The sequence below is a fragment of the Alosa pseudoharengus genome, unplaced genomic scaffold (genome assembly GCF_046254945.1).
Source record: "Alosa pseudoharengus isolate Yale_2024_CS ecotype anadromous, Long Island Sound unplaced genomic scaffold, YU_APseudo_1.1 YU_APseudo_1.1_scf_2, whole genome shotgun sequence".
NCBI lineage: Eukaryota > Metazoa > Chordata > Actinopteri > Clupeiformes > Clupeidae > Alosa > Alosa pseudoharengus.
Genome location: NW_027468663.1, coordinates 49,213,459 through 49,239,497, shown reverse-complemented (window position 1 = coordinate 49,239,497; position 26,039 = coordinate 49,213,459). Strand labels below are relative to the sequence as shown.

The following is a 26,039-nucleotide window of genomic DNA, read 5'->3' as shown; positions in this document are numbered from 1 at the left end:
AGGCTTTCAAGAAAGGCATTGAGCAGTCTGAAATAAAAACATCAATGCACTGGGATTTGTATCAGTAACAATAATTTACTCTGTCACCTTTGCACTTAACAGAATAAATAAATGTCTAAAGCAAGTCCCTTAGACTCCATCACGGCTTTGCCTGGTTTTACTGGGGCATTGTTAGTGATACAGCACAAGGTTTCTCTGTTTTTCTCTGCCCATTCAACTAGTAGAGGCAAATAGCTCAGCCCTAAAACCCCTCCATTACACCAGTGCCGTGGCAGCCATCTTGTTTGTTCTCAAGTTAAAATGGTGGAGATGGTCTACATTACACCATGTTAGATGGTATGATGCTACAAAATGAAATATATGAAATCTGAACACCATGACTTCCCTTTATGTTCATAAGTTCATGGACAGTGGACAATTTTTGATTCATCTTTGGTGGGCATTCACAGCTTTGTGGTCATTTGCGTTCTCATTTATTATTTTTCCCATCTGTGTGTGTGTGTGTGTGTGTGTGTGTGTGTGTGTGTGTGTGTGTGTGTTTGTTTGTGTGTGTGTGTGTGTGTGGGCCTGTGTGTTTATTGTTTAAGCCTGTGCCAGCCGTTCTCCCCGCCTGCCTCTCCTGCCAGAGGAGCCAAGCCTGGTTGAGTAGTTCAGAGGGCTGAAGCCTGGCTCCCCTCCCCCACTGCCAACACTCTGTCCCCTGCCCCCACCCCCTCTCTCACCCCCCCCCCCCCCTCCCCCCTCTGCGCCTGACACCCTGGAACTCATGCCAGCACTCGCTGGCCTGCAGACAGGCCCCAGACAGCCGCTCTCATCCTTATTACCCCTCACTTCTCCGCTGGGCCCTGCTCCTCTTACCACAGGCACGGCGAGTGGTGACTTCATTAAAAGCTTTCCCTGCCAAATAGTGGTGTGGGGAGGGGAGTGGGGGGGGGGGGGGGCTTCATGCCTCCTGAGCCAACGCTGGCTCCCTCACCCACTTCCACTCTCACCTTTAGCTTTTTTTCAGATTGCAGCCGGTTACAAAGCAATTAATCGAGGTGACGGGATGGCAGCAGACACTTCAGTGTTGATGCCTGTGTCTGGCGTGTTGATGCCTGTGTCTGATGCCTGTGTCTGGCGGTCAAGCAGACTGCATGCCCACGATGAGTGGGTGCAGTTCTTTTTTCAGCCTGCCTGCCCTTCGCATCTGTGCCTTTCTCAAGGGTTGCTGGTGACTAAGACTAAGCCTGTCGTGTCGTGTGCGCCAAAAAAAAAAAAAACACTCATCCTCTCAAAGAAAAGGGAGCAGCTAACGCATTAGCTTGAAGCACCTTGTTTGCGTTTTAATGAACAGCTTGCCATTTTGGCTTTGACTTGGCCTCGATCAATCAGCTGAGGTAAAAACAAACAACAGGGCCTGCGTAATTCTGACAGCCAGTGTGCACAAGGCTGTTTTTTCCTCCCTAATAACCATCCCTTATAGAGGGGTCTCAAAATGTCAAGAGGTGGAGGCTGACGTGTGTGTGTGTGTGTGTGTGTGTGTGTGTGTGTGTGTAGGGGGGTGCTTTTGTTGTTGTTGTTCTGGTAATTTGGTCCCCATTACGCTGTCAGAACATATCCGCGAGGGTCAGCCATTGGGGCGGTCAAAGTGAAACTCATTTCCCAAGAGTTAACCCTATCCTTCCTCATTCCAGAACATTTATACTTTCAGTTTCACTCTTTGTCTCCAACCTCAAGCTCTCCTTCATGGTCAACCAGCAGACAAGGGGCTACAGGGCTGGGATGGGGGGGGGGTGGGGTTGTCTTGTTTTTGGAGCGAGAGAGAATTGGACAGCCATCACTGATGAAAGATTGAATAATGTTGCATTAAAGGAACACGCCACCCAAAATCAGTAGTGATATATGTTCTTACCGTAACTTTCACGAGTTGAGTCGTACCTCTCCCGCGTCGGTAGGTGCACTCAAACGCTCTGTCGCGCGGCGCGAATGTGTTAGCATGTTGCTATGCTAGCGGGCTCTGCCGTGGCCGTAGAGAGAGGCACATAGCAGTATTCAAACACCTCCACGTTTTACCTACTTAAATACAGTTGCACGAGTAGTTGATGAAAAATGTTAGGGCACACAACATGAAACGTGACGATTTTCCAAGCGAATAAACATGAGAACTACAATGTGTGGCGCAATAGCACTTGGGAGTACTTCGACCTAGCGTGGTAATATTATTAACACCTAATTGTAGATCCTATCCACCACAGAGTTTAGAATCCATGCTGGATCGACCCTCAGCCTCTCCCTCCCCTCTGAGCGAGAGAGGCACACACACTAGAGATGGGCGGATGGGCTATTATTTCAACCATAACTGCATAGCAAAACTTATCATCCATCAGCACCAAAGTTTGTTGACCAATTTTCAAAACTGCACCTGCCGCTGGTTGTTTTAATGTAGGCTATATGGGTGATGCAGCGCTGCTGACGCGAGGCTAGAAAGCCCTTGCCTGTTCTAGAAAGACTGATCTAATGCAGCAAATATATTAAAAGGCAAAAGTCGTACATTGGCTAGGCCTATCCCCAGAATATCAGCAGCAAACTCAGTCTCTGTCGCGCAAAACAGTCTCCAAATAAAACGCACATCGGCCTGTTGCCTATTCTGCCAGCTTGTGACAATATATCGTCCAAAATGCTTGATTGCATTGTCCACATTTTTAGCTACATTTTCATGTACCACATCAGCATTTTTGTTCAGTGAATCTTTTGTAAATTGCTTTACAATTACCGTCGGGCCCTTGTCAGCAGACTTCGGCTTGCCTCTTGCCATATTCACTCCTTGTCTTCCGATGTCATTTCTGAGTCATCTACAGATGTTCACCTCCCTAAATAGAACCAACTTCAACCTGTGTTATATCCTAGATGAGACTGCCTGGGTTATTTTGTTTAGATATTAGCCTATATATAAAACACATAATTGTAGCCTACCATTCAGGGAATAGGCATTTAAAAGAGAGACAGAGAGTGATATGACTAAGAAATGACATCGGGCGATGGCAGTGCGAGATGTTCAGAACGTAAGAGCTAAAACTTCTACAAACTCACTAACATCCACAGCGGAAAAAGAAGGTAAGAAAAATAGTCGGAAAACTTAGATGTGTAAGGCAAGCAAGCAAGTTTGGCGGTTGTTACTAAAAATGTGAACATGCACGTTGCATTGTTGTGCGGTGGACTTTCAGAATGAATGGAGTCGGAGTTTCTTTAATATCGAGGCGTCATATTTGTCCGATGGCCTGCTATAAAATGAATTGCGATGTCTGTCTGAAAAAGACGCGCTCGTGCAGTCAAAATGAATGGGAGTCTTCAGAACAGGCTTGTCAGTCAACCTGACATAACAGTGTGTAAAGTAGCCTATAATGTGAATGACTTGTTATTTTATCAAGGATTTCTTTCTTTTTGCAAAAAATAAAGTATAATAGGCATTAATTAGTAGGCCAGGAGCATGCTGAAATTATGTGGCAAATTGCGTTTTTTATTACAATGATAAAATTGTAAAAGGACGTGACCGAAGCTGAGGCAAGCCAGGCAATAGGCCTATAGGCCCGACGGTAATTGTAAAGCAATTTACAAAAGATTCACTGAACAAAAATGCTGATGTGGTACATGAAAATGTAGCTAAAAATGTGGAGAATGTAATGCAATCAAGCATTTTGGACGATATTTTGTCACAAGCTGGCAGAATAGGCAACAGGCCGATGTGCGTTTTATTTGGAGACTGTTTTGCGCGACAGAGACTGAGTTTGCTGCTGATATTCTGGGGATAGGCCTAGCCAATGTACGACTTTTGCCTTTTAATATATTTGCTGCATTAGATCAGTCTTTCTAGAACAGGCAAGGGCTTTCTAGCCTCACGTCAGCAGCGCTGCATCACCCAGCCTACATTAAAACAACCAGCGGATGGTGGGCAGGTGCAGTTTTGAAAATTGGTCAACAAACTTTGGTGCTGATGGATGGCTGATGGATGATAAGTTTTGCTATGCAGTTATGGTTGAAATAATAGCCCATCCGCCCATCTCTAGTGTGTGTGCCTCTCTCGCTCAGAGGGGAGGGAGAGGCTGAGGGTCGATCCAGCATGGATTCTAAACTCTGTGGTGGATAGGATCTACAATTAGGTGTTAATAATATTACCACGCTAGGTCGAAGTACTCCCAAGTGCTATTGCGCCACACATTGTAGTTCTCATGTTTATTCGCTTGGAAAATCGTCACGTTTCATGTTGTGTGCCCTAACATTTTTCATCAACTACTCGTGCAACTGTATTTAAGTAGGTAAAACGTGGAGGTGTTTGAATACTGCTATGTGCCTCTCTCTACGGCCACGGCAGAGCCCGCTAGCATAGCAACATGCTAACACATTCGCGCCGCGCGACAGAGCGTTTGAGTGCACCTACCGACGCGGGAGAGGTACGACTCAACTCGTGAAAGTTACGGTAAGAACATATATCACTACTGATTTTGGGTGGCGTGTTCCTTTAATGTCTTTCGCCCGGCGCAACCCCATGACATTCTGGTGCCTCTACTGTTCCCAAAAACTCAAGGTCATGTCAGGTAGAGGTACACACATATTTGCGCCAAGACTCTTTGACAGAGCATGTACTTGTGTCTGTATGCGTACTGGACTGTATCAGTGCATTTCTGTGCCAGCATGATCTCATTTTCATCTCTGTAGGGTATGTGATGAGAGCAAGCCTTGGCCTTGTCTTTAGGATACTGTGCGTGTGTGTGAGTGTGTGTGTGTGTGTGTGTGTGTGTGTGTGTATATGTGTGTGTGTGTGTGTGTGTGTGTGTGTGTGTGTGTGTGTATATGTGTGTGTGTGTGTGTGTGAGAGAGCGCGTAGGGCTTGAGTTGGCTCCCTGCCCCCGTAGCTTGTGGATTAACACCAGCGTGCCCCTGGTGCCATGCTAGCAGATGGCAGTGCCCACCGCGCCGGCCTCCACTACAGCTCTCCCCACCCGCGCCCGTCCCCCCTGCCCTCGTATCACAAAACAGCTGGCGCTGCCCCAGGTGGTGCCTCTGCTTCACATTCCCAGTCAGCAGGGCCGCATGCAGCGCCATGCCCATGTGTTTAGTTCAGGATGCGTTCAGGATGCACGCCCCGTTTCCCCACACACTCATTCACATAAACACAGAGGTTAGATCCACTCAGCAGTCAGTTCACAATCCCCAGCAGCCATGCCTCTCTCATGGTCGTCTGAGAAAGCCGTAGAGCATCCAGGGCCATACACCCACAATGAAAAAAAAAAAAAAAACCCTTTGATTATTTTTTCCTTTTTCTTATTTCTTTCCCATTTTCCACGTTTGTGGTTTTTACCTATTTATTCTTTAATAAATCCCTTATACTTAAGCCTACTTGGCTTTCTGTCCTGTTGCGTTCAGCCTGGCTGGTTGCAACACTTCAAACTCTCCAGCTTCCCTCCTCAACTCCCAGCCTCTAGCTACCGCCTTTCATGTGCTCCCTGCTCCCCCATCCAACCCCCTTGTCCCCACCCCATCCACCCGCCCTAAAGCCCCCTCTAGCCTCTAATAGTCTGGTATTTACCACTCTGATGCCCCAGGCAGGGGTGCTGGTGGGCTGCCTGGTCTTTGGGGGCTCCAGGGACCAGGAGGGGGAGACAGCTCGGCCTGGGCCTCTCCACGCTCCCTGGGGGTGGGATGGGTGAGAAGGAGAGGAAGGGGCGACAACATGCAGCAACATAAAATAACAGAGCAGGCAGAGAACACACGCATAGACACATAGAGCGCTCCACATGCGCATACTCGTACATAAGACAGAGAACACACGCATAGACACATAGAGCGCTCCACATGCGCATACTCGTACATAAGACAGAGAACACACGCATAGACACATAGAGCGCTCCACATGTGCATACTCGTACATAAGACAGAGAAAAAATGCTTGAGAGAGAGAGAATTGTAAGAACAAAACAAAGAGAGATGGTGGTTATGGATGACCAGTGCAATGGATGAAGAAAACAAATGAGAGAACAAGAGATATGGAGTGTTGTGGATTCTTGTTAAGTTCATGATAGCGTTGTGGTGCATTCTGTTGCCTCCACACACAGCATCGGTACAGCACATGCTGGGGGTCGGTATGAAGGTGTAGGTTTTTGAACATTCTAAGTTCCGCAACAATTGAAGGTTCTAAAATTCTATGTTGAATTCAATGAACCCAGATATTCTTTAGAACGTTAATTTCTCAACATTCCCGTCACACCGGTGTGACGGTACTCCTTTAAGGGTTAAGGGGACTTCAAGCATGAGCTACCATGAAAAAGCTCCTTGTAAAAGGTTGGCATGGAGCACTGCTGTGACACTGTAAGATACCCATGGGGCAGTTAATAACTGAGTGCAACTAGCATCATGCATATCCCTTTCATCAGTGTGTTATGCAGCTGTCCATGCTTCATGAATGTTTAAAGGAGGCCAAAGAGAATGGGCTTTTCTCGTGTCAGGCGCGCTCAGCTCAGTTCGTGCCGCGAAGCGTTCGCTCTGTCTTGTAGGCAACGCAGAGCTGCGGCGTCCCTGCTGTTCTCGCAGGGCTACGCCGTGACACGCTGACTGATGCTGGCTCCGTGCAGGTGATGACACACACACACATCCACCCCCCAACACACACACACACACACACACCCCAACGCACACACACACACACACACATCCACCCCCCAACACACACACACACCCCAACGCGCACACACACATCCACCCCCCTGAAACACATACACACACACACACCCCCCAACACACACACACACACACATCCACCCCCCTCAAACACACACACACACCTCAAACACACACATGCACACACACACACGCACGCGCGCGCGCACACACACACACACACACACACACACACACACACACACACACACACACACACACACACACACACACACACACACACACACACACACACATCCACCCCCCTCAAACTCACATCCACCCACCCCCCTCAAACTCACATTCACCCACCCCCCTCAAACTCACACATACACCTCAAATACACACACACACACACATCCAGCCCCCTCAAACACACACACACACGCACCCTTAAATACACACACACGCACACACACGACTGCACAGATTCCATGTGCCAGGAGCACAGACTCTGGCATGGAACCTTTTGCCATGGTAACCACATTAGTGGCTGGGCTTGTTTACAGCCTGGTGGGGGGGGGAGGGGCAGGTGACGCAAGCCCAGGAGTGAGCAGAAGTCTGCCCATGTGGAAAGAGGAGCCCTTTACATCACGTCTCATTTCACAGGGTGGCCCGCCTCTATATCTACACAATGGATCTGTGGAAGGGAACACTCAACTCAGTTGGTAAATCAATGAGCAGGTGCCAATGAACAGTCTCTTAAATCCTGTCCACACATCCAATGGTAACCACAGGATGACAGTAAAACGTAGTTTAAGATATTGCTGTAGCTAATGAGGACAGCAAAGTCCACAGTGCCCATTATAACGATTACAACATGAAGAGCGAGATCACTGAGCATTACTCTCACAGAGATTCAGACTGTGTGACACTGAAGGGCCAATCTCAATCCATCGTATTTTATGCATCACATGAACAGTGTAGACAGGCCTTTAAGTAAGTACAATTATGCAGCCATCAGTAATGGATTGAAATTCAGAGTAAAACTGGTGGCAAGCTTGACTGCTGCTCCACACTCATGCTGTGAAAGCGTTAAAACATTCAAACAGACACCCTGGAATCTTAAAGCTGGGCTATGGCGAGACCGGGCCCTCATGAGTTTCCCCTCTTTAGCATTTTGTTTATGGCTGTTGAAATATGGAGAGGAGTCTGGCCCGATTCCCCCGCACTCAGAGGTTAACCGCGGTCGCAGGCCACACGTGTGTCGGCAAAGTAGGAGCACGGCAGGTGGGGGCACGACGGCTGCAGACGGAAAGCGTAGTGCGTGGGAGGGCACGAGCCGTGAATCACCGTGGAGACGGCGCGCGCTCTCATCAGACCGAAACTCAGCACGCCCACCAGGACTAAGGAGCCAGGACACAAGGGGCAGGCGGACAGACATAGGCTGCCTTCCGCAGGCTGCACGTACTGTACATGATGCTATTTCTGTGTGACTGTGTGAGTTTGACAACATACTGCATAGACCCTTTCAACAATAAAAACAAAAACAATGCTTGAACGTTCTATTTGGTTCCCAATCTACTTCCTCTGCCTTAAAGGTCCAGTATGTAGGAAATAATGGAAAATAAACTGTAACCATTCCAAAAATGATCACCATATGTTGTCAGAGAGTAAGGAAACACGATGAATTGAAGTAATGGCTTATTTGACAACATTACTCTAACCCGTAAAACCCCGTAAAACCCATGAAAAAAAAAATGAGTTACGGGGCGGAATCTCTTGGAATTTGGTTCCCAATCTACTTCCTCTGCATTAAGATAACATATGGAATGTTAAAACGGAAGCCTTGTGGGGCCAACTATGATGCTGATAATGGAACTCTCTTGAAAGGGTCTATACGGCAGAAGCATTTGGATGGAAAATAAAGTCAGAATGAGGAGACGGCAGATGAGGAGCAAGACCTCTGGAGCCATGAGAGGACGTGGGTGATTCACGCAGTAACTTACTCACAATGCGAGGGAGGGTGTATATCCTAGAGTGTCAATCTACCTGTGACTTTCTCATGGTCACCGTCATATACAAACTTTCTACCTGGCGTAAATGCATGTACATCTTGGTTAAATAGAAAATTGATTAAACTAAAAATTAAAAGTACACTAACAATGTACTGTAATTGTGCATTGTAATGCGCATTGTAATTTGCTGCATCTGCTCTAACGTACAACTTAGAATGTAGAGACACAGGCACGCAGTCCGCTGCTCACCTGTTTCACGCGGGGTCTTCCTGGAGAGAACTTCCTCTTAGTGATGGCCGGTTTGCCCATGCCAATTTTGGGGGTCATGGGTAGAAACATGGCGGGGGGTATGGCCGTGCTGAAGTCCACTGGGGAGAACGGCGGCTCTGGCTCGGTCTCAGGCAGCTGGAGCTGCAGCTGGAGCGGGAGTGGGAGCGGGGCCTGGACAGTCTCGTCCAGAGACGTGCGCGGCGAGAGTGGCACCTGAGGGGGGCAGGGAGATGTGCTCTCAGACCGCACGTCTGGGACGGACGATGGCTTGTGGGCGGCGCCCTTCGCCTCGGCTGGCGGCGCAGGTTGGGGGAGGATGGACCCGCCGCTAGTGGTCTCCATGTCCACAGGGTGTTCGAGCTGAGCCTCATCCTCCTCCTCCTCCTTCACCGCCACTACCTTGGAGCTGGGCTCCTTCTCCACCTTCAGCACCTTCTTCTTCTCCACCTCCTCCTCCTCCTTCTCTGTTGCGCTCTCTTCCTTTGGCACAAGGGTCGGGCCGGTCGCCTCTCTGCTCGCCTCAGCAGCTGGGGAGACATCTCCAGAGACCTCCATGGCTTCCTCCACAGCTGGTGCTGATGCATCTGTGGGCTCTTTGGTGGGTGGGGTGGGGGCGGGGGCTTCGTGCTTCTCCTGCCCAGGCTCAGGCTCCTCTCCCTGGGGGGCTGCCGTGGCCGTGCAGGCCTGAGATGGCTCAGGCTCTTCAGCCTGCAGGGGAGGCTCTGGGGCCTCAGCCTCCAGCCTCTGGCTCCCCGTGTCCTCAGGAGACACTGCAAGAGAGAGGGACAGAGAAGGGGTCACATGTGCAAGGGTTCAGATATCAACTGCACTGCAAAAGGAAACCTACAATTGTGCCTACCTCCGCCATCACCACTATCATTATTATCAATACCATGTTACCTTCATCATCACCATCACAATTATAATTATCTATAATTACTGGACTTTTCTTTTAAATTACAATTTTTTTTGTTGCTGCTTTAGCCACTGTGTGCCCTCACATTCAAATTCTCCAGCGAAACTGATGTCAGAGGTTGACCAATTGATTGGTCAGGCAATTGGTTGGTGAGCCGATCAATCGGGCCGATTTTGTAAATTTTTTAAATAATCTGCATTGGCCAATGCCTGAGCATTTTAAGCCGATTAACAAGCTGGCGTACCTGCAGGCAGTCCACTGTTGTTGCTGTGGAACACGTGTGATACTGCCCCTTGTGTCAATCAAAATGGCACACTACTGGCACACTCCAGTGGATGTTGGCCAGTAGGGCTAAAGTTCACTTTTGTAAGATTGAGAAGAACAATGTTGTAAGTTACTTTTAGAGAGAAAATGCTAAATAACTTTAGGCTTGGAACTTTGGAACAGTATTGATCAATCAGCTGTACCAACCAGCTGTACCAAACCCAGTAACGTGCCCCAGGGCTGAATGATCAAAGACTGCAGTATTGATAAGCTCCACCGTTATCAACTCTGCTTTTTGGTCCTGGAGAATTTCTCTCCCTCTGAGGCTGTATGAGGGCAGAAAAGTCCTCACACGCTGCAGAAGCACTTTGTTCAGACACAGTTAAGAGTTTATGTTCTTAGCAACGATGGCGGAGAAAGCAAAACATTCAAAAGTGTGATTACACTTTACTAGTTGATGCTGACAATAGTCGCCATAAGTGCGGCATATCATTCGTGTGTGGGTGCAGAAACACTCAGTGACTGTCAACAAACAAAAACATGCTTTAGGACAGTTTTAGGAAGGTGCCTTAAAGGTTTTAAGACCTCTACTATTACTACCATTAACCATCATGCACCCCATCAAACTATTGCCCAAATCTATCAACCCTTAATGTACGAGATAGCAATGTGCATGGGATACAATTTTATAATAAATGGCTTTTAAAAAATTCTAACTCGACAAGCATATCAGACAAAATAAATCGGCATCATATATATCTAGGCCTGTCGCGATATTCAATAAATCAATTAATCGCATGATAATTATTATTAGCTCGATAATTTTTCTGGCCGCGATAAATGCCATTTGCATGCTTGTTTGTTTTCCTCGTCTCTCTCTCTCCCTCTCTCTCTCTCTCGGGTCCTTAGAGTAACGATGAGTGAACCCTCATGTCAGTCACTTATCAGTCGCATGGTGTGGCTACTGGCGTTGCCTACCACAGAGTGCAGCTAAAGAGCCGCGTGAGAAGTATACCGGTAGGCACTAGGCAGAAAGCTAGTTGCGAGTTCGAGTAGGCTACGCCTAATAAAGACAAAAAAGATGGAATTGGTTTCTAAGCCTAACGCGACAGCTGCAGTGTGGGAGCATTTCGGATTTAAACCGAATGCCCGTGGTGAACCACTGAACGTGTGCGAGTCGGTGTGTCGCATTTGTTGGAAAACAGTCGCAATTAAAAGCGGCAACACAACAAACATGCATATGCATCTAAAACACAATCATCCGCTGCAGTTTTCCCAGTTGGGGGAAAAAAACACAACAAGTGGGCCGTCTTCCTCTTCCCGAGGAAAATTCTCAGAACGACAATATTATCGCTTATCGCAATAATTTCTGAGACAATTTATCGTCCAGTAAAATTTGTTATCGTGACAGGCCTATATATATCGGTCATCGGCTGTCATGATTTCAAAAGGTCAGCATCAGCCATAGAAAAACCCATATTGGTCGACCTCTAGTCAGAAGTAAAATGTCTGTTTGTACCTGCTGCTGTCGCCCTGGGCTCTTCAGCACATGTAACCTCATATAACTCTTCACTTTCCAGCTCAGGTTTGGCTTCTGCAAGAGAAGAGTGAGGGGAAGCCAGTCAGTGAAACAGTGTGGCCCTTACTTCTTACTCATAACTCATTTTCCGAGCGGGAATGGAAAGTGTTATTGTACAGTGAGAATAAAAATGGGCATGGCTACAAGTTATTGGGCATGGTGTGAATTTCAGAAAATGAGATGGGATGGACAACCAGCGAAGGAGCGAGAAGATGAGGATTAAGGAACGAATCATCAACAATTGGCAACACTTGCCCTTGTGAGCCTACAAACAACATGGCTTTCAGTATCCATTCAATCACCGACAATATTGACTAAAACTTAGGACATATTGCAGGATAGGAGGCAATTATATCAACCAGAACCATTTCAATGCCGTTTCTGATAGAAAGCTGGAGCGAAATGATTTCATCACTAGTCTACAACCCTCAATATCTAACTTATTGCAAACGTATTGACGTAACACCAGTCCACAATCTTCACATTTATTGCTATGGCAACCTGTGGTCTAGGCTCAACTCGTACACAGCAGATGGAGTAACCGCGAGGTAGGAGTATGTAGTCCGACGTGGACGTTGGGCGGTTGAGACTACAGATCTCTTGCACTGTGCAAATGTATGGCGGTTGGCTGATCTGAAGCCAGCCTCTCCTGGCTTTGCTTCACCACCGATGGCAGAGACTCAGATGTCATGCCTATATCCATCTGTAGTGAAAACCAATGGGGGGGGTATGGAACATGCTCGGCCTTGGAATACAATCTAGAGATCCTGCCTCCTACAACACGACTGTGGAATATGTAAATAGTGCCATAGCTGCCAATATGTTCTGAAGGAATCTAAAGGCTATACAGCGCTCATTCAGAAACACCTATTTGAACACTTGTGTTCACTCTATTCACCCACATCCATCGGCAAGCTTCATTGGAACCATTTGCGAGGGCTATTTTGTGTTGTAAGTGAACCATGATGAGAGCTCCACACAGGTCACGGTGGAGGTGAAGCTAGCACAGGGATTCTGGTTGTGCAGTAGCATCAAACCAACCAGTACCGACAAGCACTCGGGCTCAGTCAAAGGCCAAACCAATACTGCTGCACACTGGGGGAGCTCGGTTGGGCAGAATGTCAAAGCATTCTTCTGGAAATCCACACACAGAACCATTCCAAACTAGAGACAAGACTCCGAGACCACACACACACACAGTCTCACAAGGACGATCAGTTACAATGAAAAATGTGTGAGTAGTTTGCACAAGTCAACTGTGTGCTGACAACAGTTCATTTTTTAAGACCATCTGCACCCCCCCCCCCTCCACACTCCACACACACAAACACACACACACACCCTACTCCAATGAAACATCTACCAGTAGGTCTACATGCATTTTTCAACAAAGCTTTAGTTTGGGGCAATATTGAGAGCGGAGAGAGCGGAGACTGGCAGAGGGCTTGATGACTCAGTCAGCCGCCACAGCGCTCCATTACGGACTCCGGTGTGAACACGCCGGTCCTGAGCACACCGGCGGAGGAAACGCTGCCAAACAGAGCCGGACGGCACTTCATGGGGCCGCAGGAACGACAAGCGTGACCATGTGCAAAAAGCCCGCACAGTTGAGGTGGCGGCTTTTTAAGCGTTCTCGTAGTTCTCACAACAAGCACAACCCTGCATTCCCAGGAAATCTCTGGAGCACGGCGATGGGCGGCTTTTAAGTCTGTAGATGTTTCCCACTTTGTCAGTGTGGAACATGGAAAGTCAAAGACATCCTGTAAAATCCCATAGACAGGAAGTGTTTCCATTTTGTACTCACGAGAACATCTCACAAAGTGAGCAAAGCGGCTTTAGTCCGCTGACAGAAGTGGAGATAATAAGCGGCTGGGTCCTTTAGCTAAAGAGCCAACACTAGTTGTGTTCATTTGGATGCAAAGCATGGCAGAATATGAGAAGGGTTGAGAGTAAGAGAGAAGAGAGGGAGAGGGAGAGAGAGAAATTAGGCCCAAACACTGACTCTTCATCTGCCATGACAAAAACAAATGTAGCGACTTCACACACTTGCAGGCCACAGTCACACTCCTCCTCCTCCTCCTCTTCTCCTCACCCAGCGAGCACCTGCTCAGCAGCCACTCCCCACTCCCCAGCCTCTGGCACGCACTGACGTTAGGAGGCCCTACAAAGGCTGGCAGCAGATATGAGGCTTCTCTCTTCTCTCCCCCAGCAGACATCTCCCAACTCCATTCATCACACCCAGTCTCTGAGGAGCTGTACATATGTGGGTGTGTCTATGTGTAAGTGTGCGTGCGCGTGCGTGCGTGTGTGTGTGTGTGTGTGTGTGTGTGTGTGTGTGTGTGTGTACTTTATGAGTTTTCCTCTACATCAATGTATCTACCTGAACAGAAAACAATTATCAGTACATGTAAACAAACATGGAAACCTTGAATGCCCATCGTGCTCAGACAGATAAGATGCACTTTGGGGGCAGCCGTGGCCTACTGGTTAGCGCTTCGCAAGGCACCTAACCCCTCACTGCTCCCCGAGCGCCGCTGTTGTAGCAGGCAGCTCACTACGCCGGGATTAGTGTGTGCTTCACCTCACTGTGTGTTCACTGTGTGCTAAGTGTGTTTCACTAATTCACGGATTGGGATAAATGCAGAGTCCAAATTTCCCTCACGGGATCAAAAAAGTATATATACTTATACTTACTTATACACTTGGCTAAGAGACGGCCTGCATCTTGTAAGAGGGCCCAGGTCCAACTAAAACCCTAAAACTGCTACCGCTCATCCAGCACAGCTAATCCAATAAACCACAGGCTGACGCTGTAGCTACGAGGCAAGTCCAAGGAGTTTCTGGATTGCAAAGGAACAACAAACCCTGGCTACATGAAGTGCACTTTTCATAACCGTTTCAACCTTTGGCAAACTTGGGACATTTCTGGCCAACACCCAGAAAATGTTTGTTTTTAAAGAAAAGAAAAACAAAAAACGCCACCACACACACCCAAAGAGCCCACATCTAAATTTAAATCGAAGCCACTAGACCAAACCTACACTTGAGAAGATCCAGAGACACTTGAGAGATCTTTAGCTTGTGTGCGCTCGGGGGATGGGCTTTTCCAATAACAACAAAGTCTTAAAGAAACAGCGTCCCTTGTGTGGCAGCACTCACCAGACACCTGCTCTCCTGCCTGCCCACAACCAGCGGCGCCGGTGCCAGCCGCCCGTTCTTCCTCCTCAGGCGCTCCACTGGGCGGGCAGTCCATCGGGCTGGACGGCTGTGACTCAGACGGCGCGTCCCCTGGCTCTTCGGCGCCGACTGTGGCCAGCATGAGCCGGGTCTCCAGGTCCCTGTGCGGCGGGTCCAGATCAGGGCTGGTGCGTTGGCAGCCGCAGCACACATAGTGCTCCCCTGGCAGGGGCTCCACGAAGCCCTCCACCTGCTGCTCACACTCCAGGTGCAACCACCTAAAAATAGACCACGAGATCATGAACGAGAAGTGAGCGTCAGAGTACAAACGCACAGCATATGAGATAAAAGAGCAGGACTATAAGAAGGATTTATAAATATAAATCAAAATAATCAATCAAAGAAATCAAACACAACAGATGCTAGCACCCATCCATAACTCTTCCATTAACACACACAATTGTAGGTATTTAGAATAGACTTCATGATAGTCATGAGCATATTCAGTACAAATATTCATTCATCCTTTCACTCATTTCCACACTACTTGGGTCATTCGCCCTGCATCCCAGTTACCCCCTCTCCTCCCCCTCCATCCCCTGCGTCCCAGTTACCCCCTCTCCTCCCCCTCCATCCCCTGCATCCCAGTTACCCCCTCTCCTCCCCCTCCATCCCCTGCATCCCAGTTACCCCCTCTCCTCCCCCTCCATCCTCAGGTACCTTTTGCAGCTGTGGCAGGTGAGCAGGTGGGGTTGGAGCTCAGGGTCCAGGCCCCCACCACACAGAGGACAGGCCAGCGCTGGGTCCTGCTGCCCGGCACAGGCCTCACACAGCAGCCCCGAGTGGTGCCAATGGCCACTCGTCCGCGTGCCACACTGGTCACACACGCGGCAGTTCTACAAAGAGTTCACACACAAACAGGAAATGCAATGTTCAGTTCAAATCAGGCTTGTGCAAAAATTCCAGAATTGAATTGAAACTGGCACTTGAATTCCAATTCCAATTCAATTCTTGAATTTCACTTGCATTTCAATTGAGGTAGCAAACAGGAAGCAGAATTGCAATTTGAATTGTGCACAACCCTGGTTCAAATCTATGGTGGATGATGTCTACTGAAAAGAAATTGAGGCCCAGGGAACACAAAAGATTTCCATATGACAAAACTGCAAACAATGAGTAAATTACTTCAATTGACTATGATTATAGGTATGCATTATGGCTGATGTTGTCAGGGTTCCTCACCTTGCATCTCCAGCCACCAGCAGGTATGGAGTCCATTGCCGGCTGCAGGCAGAATGTATGATAGCCTTTATCGCACATGTCACACACCAGCATCTTGGTGTCCTCGCCAGGGTTCCTGGAGTGACACAGATATCGCAAAGAACACCTTTACCATGGACATACAAAGCCAAAGACAGAAAACCTGACACCAAGCACCTAGCATCTCAAGGCAAACAAATCTATATAACCTCTTCTCGTAAAAACCTTCTCTCCTCACGGAGCCTGATGGACAACATCTCTCTGATGGTCATGAGGAAACAAACGAAGAGAGAGCAGAGCAGGAGCAGGAGGAGGACTCACTTGCACGTCTGGCAGACTTTGCACTCCGGGCACTGCCAGCCTGCCCTCTTCAGAGGGGTCACTGCAATGTCCAGACACATGCCGTGGTAGTGCAGCCCACAGCTGGTGCAGAAGAGCTGGTCCTGGAGGTCACCGGGGCTGTCGCACAGCACACAGTTGGCCTCCTCAAGAGCTGGGACCCAGAATAAAAGGAACAGAGAGAGAGAGAGAGAGAGAGAGAGAGAGAGAGAGAGAGAGAGAGAGAGAGAGAGAGAGAGAGAGAGAGAGAGAGAGAGAGAGAGAGAGAGAGAGAGAGAGAGAGAGAGAGAGATGAGTGGTCATATGGGTGAGAGGAGGAATGTTGTTGTATCGTCATGGAGAGGAAGACAAAGAGAAACCATATGATGTTTCAAGATAGAGGATAACTAGAGTAGGGGAACCAGGGGGAGAAAGAGAAGGGCTGAGAGGGTGAAGGAGGGTCACAGGGGGAGAAAGAGAAGGGCTGAGAGGGTGAAGGAGGGTCACAGGGGGAGAAAGCGAAGGGCTGAGAGGGTGAAGGAGGGTCACAGGGGGAGAAAGCGAAGGGCTGAGAGGGTGAAGGAGGGTCACAGGGGGAGAAACACAACGAAGGGGGAGAAAGCGAAGGAGTAAAATGAGAAGAAGACAAAGACGCTCACATCTGTCAATTGCTAATTCGATATGATCAGGGCAGAAGAGCAAAAGTCTCTTGAAGTCCTGAAAGGTTCCGGCAGCCCCCGCACAAGGGTAATGGTACATCCGATCGCACCCCTCCTCACAGCACTTGATGGATGCTCCAAGGCGCTTACAGTATGCACAGCACTGCAGGGGGGAGAGAAAGAGAGAGAGAGGGAGGGAGAAAGAGAGAGAGAGAGTAGGAAGAAGGAGAGAGTGAGTGACAGAGAGAGAGAGAGAGAGAGAGAGTGGGAGGTATAGAGGGAGAGAGAGAGCCATCAAAACCATGAGTGAAATGAACACATCATCCAATCCTGCAGCAGCTAAACCATACCACACCAAAATTACATAGGGAACCGTCCACTCCAAACACCCAGACCAACACCAAGCGCTAGGATACCGCAGCAAGGATGGACCCTATTCAAAAACCCATCTCAGCAACCGAGCTCATAGAAAACTGCGTGTCAGTCAAACTATAATTACAGCTCACAGAAAACTGGACTCAAGGTTTTCCAGGGTCAGTGCAATTACTGAGAGGTTTACCACTCCAGTTGGCTGGCCTTACATACTATTAAGCCTATGGCAGGCACTCTTCACACTCATGTGGGAATACGTATGCACTCCCACAGACTTTACATTCACCTCCTGTTTTGTTCCCATCACGGTCCTATGCAACTATATCACCTGAGAAACCATTACATGCAAATAAAGACAAACTAAACCCAGACATCAGTCGAGGGCATTGCCATAGTTTCCAACTTTTCTTCTGTGAAAGGTGAACCAAATAACTCGACGGGAAGGGGAAATAATTCCCTGTTCAGCTTGACTCACTTCTCCTTCTCAAGACTCACTTTCCCTTTTAGGCCAGCTCTCTTCCTCTACGGGATTACTCTCCCCTACAGAGTTTCCCTAAAAGTAACAACCTTATCGATGCACATGTTCCTGATTGCTGTAAAGAGCCAGGTACAGGACAGATAGCAAGTGTTTGTGGTCTTTAATTATTCCATTGTGCCTGTCACAGTCTGGCAAAACAACACCCACACTTAGCAAACTGCAATTAGCTACAGAGCTACGTCTAACTAATCCATCAAAAAACACTGGGGTCGGGGAAGACCATTTTGTGTGTGTCACATGCAAACTGCGGAGCCTGACACCTGCCCACTCGAGCAGGCCGATTCATAGTTCACGCTGCTAATTCAGTGGCTTATTTACTGCCACCTTATCCACTTGGAAAAGGATACGGAGGCTTTAAAAGCCCATCATTTGAGGCTGGGATTGGGGAGGGTGCTAAATGCTAAGTGCTAAGCCGTGGAAGCAAGAGTGTTCCTGAGTGCCGTGACCTTTTCCGTCGCGCAGGCGGGAGGGAGGGCGGGTGTGCCACGCTGATCAGCGGTGACCTTTAGCACCAGACAGATTCATCACGCTGCTCACATTGCTTACGACAGCACTGGAGCAGGTTGACAGCACATGGCGTTACTCACAGGACCGGCCATGGAGATGTGCCAGATATATATGGATAACGGCCTATTGTTGCCGTTATTGACCATGTATTTTACCACACCATACCCACTTTGGTCAAGCTATGACATGGTCAATGGAGCTGGTCGTCTCAACTCTAGTCTAGTCAATGCTTGTGATCCACCAGCTGCACCGCGACAAGTCCCAGAAGCTTCTTTCTGTTCTGCACTGCTTTAAATATGTGTCCAGCTTATTTTGGACAGACATCTGGACGCAGTGTCACGGCCAGGCCCGTACGAAGCTCGACACGGGGCAAATCCAGACTCGTCTCCATCTCTGTGTGTTTACGAGAAAGCAAGCCAGCATTCCTGTGTTTAAAAGACCCCTTACCTGTGTGCTCCCTGAGTGGATGGCTTGGTCCACGTTGAGCAGTGATTGGTCCTCGCCCTGGCACACGTCTTGCGACCACACGGCACAGCGCTGATGGGCCCAGCACCGTCCTGCAACATCAGACAAGAGCAACATCTGTTACCTCTGCGTCATGAGGTTGTGTTTGGCATCTCAAGGGGTCCCTCTCTCATTATGGGTATCCTTCCCAGGGGGCATGGGGTCAAGATGCTGAACCCAGTAAGGCAGCGGAGCCTCACCTGACTCATCAAAGAGCGTCTGGACATCCGTGCCATCAGGGAGGCCAACGTGACTAAGCTCATCCCAAAACCTGCCAGCTCCTTCCTCCGCACTGTGAAATGAGAGGGAGAGAGAGAGAGAGAGAGAGAGAGAGAGTGAGACAGACAAACAAACAGAGAGACAGAGAGAGAGGCAGACAGAGAGACAGAGAGTGAAAGATATTGACATGAAAAAAGTGTGAACAGAGAGAAATTCTGTAAAAATGCTGTAAAAATGCTGTAAAGAGGCCATTACCCAAACTATCTTTAAGCATCAGGGCCCATATTCACAAAGTGTGCTCCTGAATCGCACATATTATTTTTAACCAAACATTTCCTCTTAAAACCTATTCACAAAATGTTTAATATGGAAAAACAAGAACTCCTAGGAGAAGCAAGAGCTCCATTGCTATGGTTGATGTCAATTCCCATGCACAAGCTTGCCAGTCATCCGTGACTGGCTGATGAGTGACAGGTCCTAAAGTAAAGACTTAAGACTTTCTCCTAAATTGGCCAGTTATGAGCTACTTTCAGTCTTAAGATTCTTTGTTAATATGGGCCCTGGGCATGTATGGATCCCTTCCTGTAACCACTCATCAGTATGCCGTGGACGCATCGTGGAGAATCAGTAGGCCTGGGGGTGGGAGGGAGGACGCCTCTCTGGTCACAGCCAGACTGAACTGATTGATTAGCCCGTTATGGGGAACGGACTCGGTGTCAACATGTCAGCACCTTCAGTGGCATATCAGCAGTGCACCTCATTACAACACAACAGCTCAGTCGGTCCTCCACCACACCCACAGGAAAAGCTGTGTTCACACAGGGGTCTCCAAATGAGCTAGAGAGCTAGCCACTATACTGGCATAGCATAACAGACATAAGACCAATACACTGAGATTTCTACAGTTTAGTTGTTTTAGCTACTGGCTGCCCAGCTGGAGAAGAAACCAAAGTAGCCCTGAAACAGTGGGAGATATTATGTACTGTACTTAAGGCAACAATTAGCCACTTGATGGTCAACTACTCTCGGGATCTTCAAATTCGTTGTGATAGAATATAGTGATGTGAAGGAGGACCGATAAACACAGCTGTCCGTCTCCAGGCTATGCACTATGTATTTCTGTGGTTCTAGAGAGGACGAAGAAGAAGGAAACTCTTAACAGCATGACATTAGCAACAATATAACTAAAAGACTCCAATTAGCATGTTAGTATGCTTTTATTATAGCCAACAGCATGGTGGTGTAGGGAGGCAGCTCGCTAGTTCACACCATACTCAATAATAACTCTATAACACTTCTTCGAGGTGAAACAAACTTTAGATTGTGCTTATCGGACAACTGCATCACTTTTGTTTCTTGGGGACACATCCCATACAGTCCAAGAGGCCTAGAGGCCTCATTTGCAAACTCAGCAAGCTCAGCAACTATTGGCAATATTTCCAGAGGTGAAGAAAAAGCACATAGTATTTTAAGACAATTAAGTTCCCATCAGAATTTATGCTACTGGTTGATGCTCCAGACATCACAACTGCAAACATGCCAAAAGATACTTCACCAAGAAGCTGGAATGACCAGGTCAAGCCAGCAACCCTACAGTTTTAACAGACAGTCTCCTGAATCATTGTCCTCTTACCCTAATCATCACACTGGCCTAAGCTATATGCGAGGTCCTGAGAAGAAAAACCTTAACCCTCTATGGTACGGTGTTGCCTCCAGGCTAATTTGGCTTGTTTAAACAAAATGAAACAACAATTTGATTGGATAATTATTCAGCAGGGGTGGGAACTCCAGTACTATCCAATGCAACTGCAAGAAAGAAGTCACGTGACTCACAGGCAGTCATTTTGCTTCCTCATTCAGGGACTGTGCAGGTGTCTTGCAACGCCACATTTTCCCTATGAGCAAGCTTTATTGATAAGTAAAGATGTATTATCAACAACTTTTCATAACATATCAATATAGGTGTCATAGGAAATTACAAAAAACTGCATGTTGCCCTGAGGCAACCTTGTACCATAACGGACTTGCACATGGCCATACCAAATACTAAGTAGGGAAGCAAGTGCATTATATTTGTAGTAAATAGGCAAGCAAATATATTGCTAATACCTGTAAGTAAACTGGCAAATGTATTGTATGTATATGTAAATGTATCATAATGCCAGAAGTGAAAGGGCCCGCTGTGATGCTAAAGTGTGCTCAAAGTAAGAGCTGTATGAGGGACCCTTAGGTCAGGTTGACCCCTGTATGATGGCCCCCATGGAAAGGCGATGCATTAGTCAGGCACTCTGTGATTAACAGTGGATGGAAGGATGTACGAGGGGCACCTGTATGTGTGAGTTTTACAGAATGCCAGCACTATGGTTGAGTATATGCCCTGACTACCATTCCAACATCCATGGCTTTTTAGGTGTTGCGGTCAAGCTGCAGACTTGCTACCCCGTGGCGCCAAGTTTGAGGCCTGACTGATCCCTCTATTTGCTACAGTGTAGGCCTACCCCCTGTGTTTCTCTGGAGACAAATTGCTTACTAAACTTTCAAAAAGTCAGATGTAGGTCTCAGAGGGAAAGTGGATGTTGTTATCTGTGTGTGCATCAGTACGCATACATGGGTATACATGGGTGTACGTGCACAAACTCATGGATGTGTGTGGGGGCTTGTGTGTATGTGTATACCTGAGAACATTTGGGGAGATTTAGGAGCTTTTAACTAGTAAATAACAGTGATTTTGATGATCTCATATGATAATTTGTATGTTTTAATCATTATAATTTCATATCTGTAAAATATTGATTTACATTCCACAATGGTACAATGTTGCCTGGGAGCAACAACGGAATTTAAAATTAGATTTTACAAGTATGAGACTTGTAAAGCATTGAAAACCAGATACATATTTTTGTTCTAGTGTTAAGTTATAAAGTCCGTTATGGTACAATGTTGCCTTGAGGTAACAAATCTTAAACATATATAAAAAAAAATTTTAAAAAAATATTATTTGTTAAAGTGTACCTTTTTAAACAGAAAAAACAATGACAATATTTTTTTTCCATAAGGATATCATAATGTGTACCATAGAGGGTTTAAATCTGTTGCTGATTCGTTCATATTCTTTGTTTAAAAAAGGAATATTCCTTCTTCAGAATCAATGCAGGGCTACTAGTTTGATATGCTGAATAGACGTTTATTCAAAAATACCTTTTTAAATACTGGTCTACAGAGTTTCTGCCATGTCACATTCTCAACAAAGGTCTCAAGATATTACTTCATTCTTCCCTTTCACTCTCTCTCTCCCCCACCTCCACATCTCTCACACACACACACACACACACACACACACACACACACACACACACACACTCCTCCGGATGCGGCAACCAATCGTGCAGCTCCCGCTGTGACAATGCACGGCTGAGCTGGCAGGCAGCCTGGTGTGGGGGGGGGGGGGGGGGGGGGGCATTACGTCACCACCCACCACTTCCCCCCTCACCCTCGCCATTCCCACCCCCTGGGAGACGCTTGATTGGCTCTGAAAAGCCGAGACAAATTAGGCAGCTGGCCAAGGGAGCACAGGGAGGATTTTTTTTTTTGTGCGCCCAGGCACAGGCTCAGAGAGGAGTGAGTTGGGCCTTCATATCGCTGGGCTTCACGCGGCTCTCGGAGAAAAGGGCAGCAGCACTGGGCTAACGCTGGGTTGACACACGCTAATTGATCTGGCTAAAACCTGGGCAAGAAACGTGGCCTTTCACAGAAGCTGTGCTCAGGGCGCTCGCTGCACAATGCCAGTCAAGCATATTAGCACGTTAACGCTAATGCTGCTGCCTGGCTTTGACTGAGGAGACGAGGAAGGATATAGCGCTACACAGGAAAGGAAGTTCCGAAAAAGTAGCATCTGGAGAGCATATGAGGGGAGACGTCCGGAGACTTAATCTGGCTGATTAGCATGGAGCGGCTTTAAGGAAGATTTGATTGGGAGCACGCCTTGCCTTTTAGCCCCCCATCACGTCCACCTGGCCTTGTCTGACCAGGAAAAGGCCGTAGCCGAGGAAATGGAGAGAGCAGACGTGACATATTCACAGTGATATTCTCAACTAGTCAGCCCAGGCAGAAGGCAGCCATGACCACGGCCAGCTCAGTGAGTCAAACCAGCCCGAAACCGTGTGAGCGCACCAGTGACGCAACCTGTCTGTGCGTGTCTGCCTCTGGACACACTCTGTCAGCCACACAGATGTACACAGCTCGTGCGCTCGCACAAACACCCACACACACGCCTCTTTTAGGCGCGGATGACGTACTCTTGGTGTTGTCGTCTTTGCATCACCCTCGCAGCTCTGAGTTGCGGAGGCTGGCAGGCGGACTCTCCTCCCGGCAGCCGCGCGCGCGCGCGTGAGAGCAAGCCACTTAGCTCAGCTCATTAAACCGCTACAGAGGCCATCACAGGCCATTTCACACTCTCTTTCCCAGAGCTGACCAATTGCGGCAAACGCAACGTGACAGTGCCGCCCGGTCCGAGCCCCGGCCAATCAGCTTACCTCGATAACGCCCTGGGAGCCACGGTTGGCCGAGGTGCCCCGCTGTCCGGGTCACTGCCACCGCTGCCACCGTCGCCGTCCCTCGTGCTGCCTCCTGATTGGCTACTGGGAGTGGGTGAGGCCTCAAATCTCCTCAGATCCCCCTGACCCAGGAGGCTCCGTCCACCACAGTAACAGAAGGCACAGAGCTGTTCACTGCACACACAAATAAACAAAAAAAAACAGAATGTTTATCAATATCAGGCACAGAGTTGTTCACTGCACAAACAAACAAACAAACAAACAGGTTATTAAAGGAACAAGTCAACTTTTTGAGAAATAAGCTTATTTCCTGTGTACCCCAGAGTTAGATAAGAGGATACACACATACCCTTCTCTTCTCTGTGTGTGTGCAACAGCCTAGCCTGACACCGTTAGTTTAGCTTAGCAAAATTCCCTGGCAGTGGGTTAGACCAGTTACCTGATAGCTAGCCTATAGCTAACGGGAGCTATGAATAAACAAAGAGGTGAGACAGCCAATAAAGTCTGACAAACGAGGGCCTCCTCCTGTCCCAATGAGTGTAGCATATCTTGACAGAGCTGTCTAGCCTGGAGATCAATGGGCGACCTTTACAGGACTGGCACCCAGGACAACTCCCAGTGGGCTAACGCAGGCCGACGGCTGAGGGGGCTGTGGAGCTTTTGATGCTTGTTTATGCATTCTGGGTGGATTTCCTGAAGCATCAGGGACCTCTTCCCCAAATTACACCAGCACACATACTTAGGTCTATTGCACACGCTTGGATGTCAGAGAATGCCCCTCCAAATTAACCTCACTACACTGGTTAATGCTGGAATGCTAAAGCAGTAGGACAGGGTTCTGCATTCCAGCTCTGAAGCCTGCCTCATCTGAAAGCACACAACATTAAACATTACACTGCTTTTCCATGTACTCAGTACACATGCTGGTTGATAATAAAGAGTGATCCACCAATTTATTATGCTGAAACAATGTGCATGTGCAACTCATGTCAGTTTACATGCAATATATCTAAAGTTGGATTCAGTTATTTTGCTGTTATTTTCACATCTGCTCATGTGATAGAACATGGCTATCTAGGGTGTGACTAGCTGTAAAGCTGTTGTTCCACTAATCTTAAAAGTGGTACACTTTTAGTGTTTCGATCAACACAAAGTCAAGACAGGAAGCAACCATTGGTTGGAACTGGATTCAAAAGCCAAGGTTGTGGAGCACTGCAGTACAAATCCAATCGGCCTGGTTTCTCACACACCCAAGACTGTATCCCTGTATCTGCAGTCCATGACTCACTGACTATCCTGTGCAAGTAAGGCGACGTTACCAAACCAGTCTGCCGGACAGCGGCGTTCTATTCAGCTTGGTGAACAGGGCTGTTATATTCAGAACTGTCAGGAATATCTGGAGACTATTAGACTTAGTCCTCCAGCGCCATCTCTTCAACCAGACTGCACTAGTGCTTGTAACTCCCCTACTCCTAGCACTGTTAATGTGCTGGCTAACGTTGGTCCACAAAGGCACAAACACACATATTTTCATTCTCTTCTCAACCCCTGCAAACCCCTTTACAAATACACACAGAACACACAACAAATTACAATACAAAAGTGTCCTTGTATTATACGCACAGAGACATACTGATGCGCACAAGTACACACACACACATAGTACATACTCAAAACACATTCACATGCATGCAAACGCAAACACACACAAACACAGACAAACACAGACAAACACACATGTACACGCAAACACACAAACACACACACACACATAAACACAGACAAACACACACGCACACACACACACACACACTGCAGTGACTCAGCAGACTGTGATGACTGAGCGCTTGTCTGACCTGCTTTTGGTTACTCCTGAGGACGAGGCTGATGGTGCCGCTGCTGCCTCCTCTGTCTGGTGGAGGGGGAACGAGGGGCTGTCCTCCCCCTCGCCGTCACCTGCCACCAACATGGCACTCTCACCCATCTCCTGCTGCTCTTTTGGCTCTGAGGGACAGACGGTGGGGGGGGGGGGGGGGGAGCAGGTGCAGTTTAAGACTCAGGTGTCAAAGCCAATGAATCACTACACTACACTACACTAGACTACAAGAGGCGTTCCAACCACTGAAAATTCCTAATGTTTCAAGTGACTCAAACCATTTTCTAATTTTATGAATTCTCCATGCCACTGCCTCCATTCTAACACAGTCCTTCCTTTACGTCAGGGGTCCTACAACACAACCACTTCACACACA

The 26,039-nt window shown here is 47.9% G+C and overlaps 1 protein-coding gene across 9 annotated transcripts in view; it reads right to left on the bottom strand.

Annotated features, from left to right (window-relative positions):
- The window catches only part of kmt2cb (lysine (K)-specific methyltransferase 2Cb), a 78,877-nt gene that overhangs the window by 38,377 nt on the left and 14,461 nt on the right, over positions 1-26,039 (bottom strand). For all 9 annotated transcript variants that reach the window (XM_076295338.1, XM_076295340.1, XM_076295339.1 and 6 more), the window contains 12 exons: positions 25,644-25,791; positions 23,767-23,961; positions 19,216-19,307; positions 18,959-19,068; positions 17,095-17,257; positions 16,439-16,610; positions 16,100-16,214; positions 15,578-15,753; positions 14,840-15,135; positions 11,621-11,695; positions 8,901-9,691; positions 5,567-5,668 (listed from right to left, as the gene is read on the bottom strand). In XM_076295338.1, the coding sequence (XP_076151453.1) occupies positions 5,567-5,668; positions 8,901-9,691; positions 11,621-11,695; positions 14,840-15,135; positions 15,578-15,753; positions 16,100-16,214; positions 16,439-16,610; positions 17,095-17,257; positions 18,959-19,068; positions 19,216-19,307; positions 23,767-23,961; positions 25,644-25,791 (2,435 nt within the window). The remainder of the gene's footprint in view (positions 1-5,566; positions 5,669-8,900; positions 9,692-11,620; positions 11,696-14,839; positions 15,136-15,577; positions 15,754-16,099; positions 16,215-16,438; positions 16,611-17,094; positions 17,258-18,958; positions 19,069-19,215; positions 19,308-23,766; positions 23,962-25,643; positions 25,792-26,039) is intronic.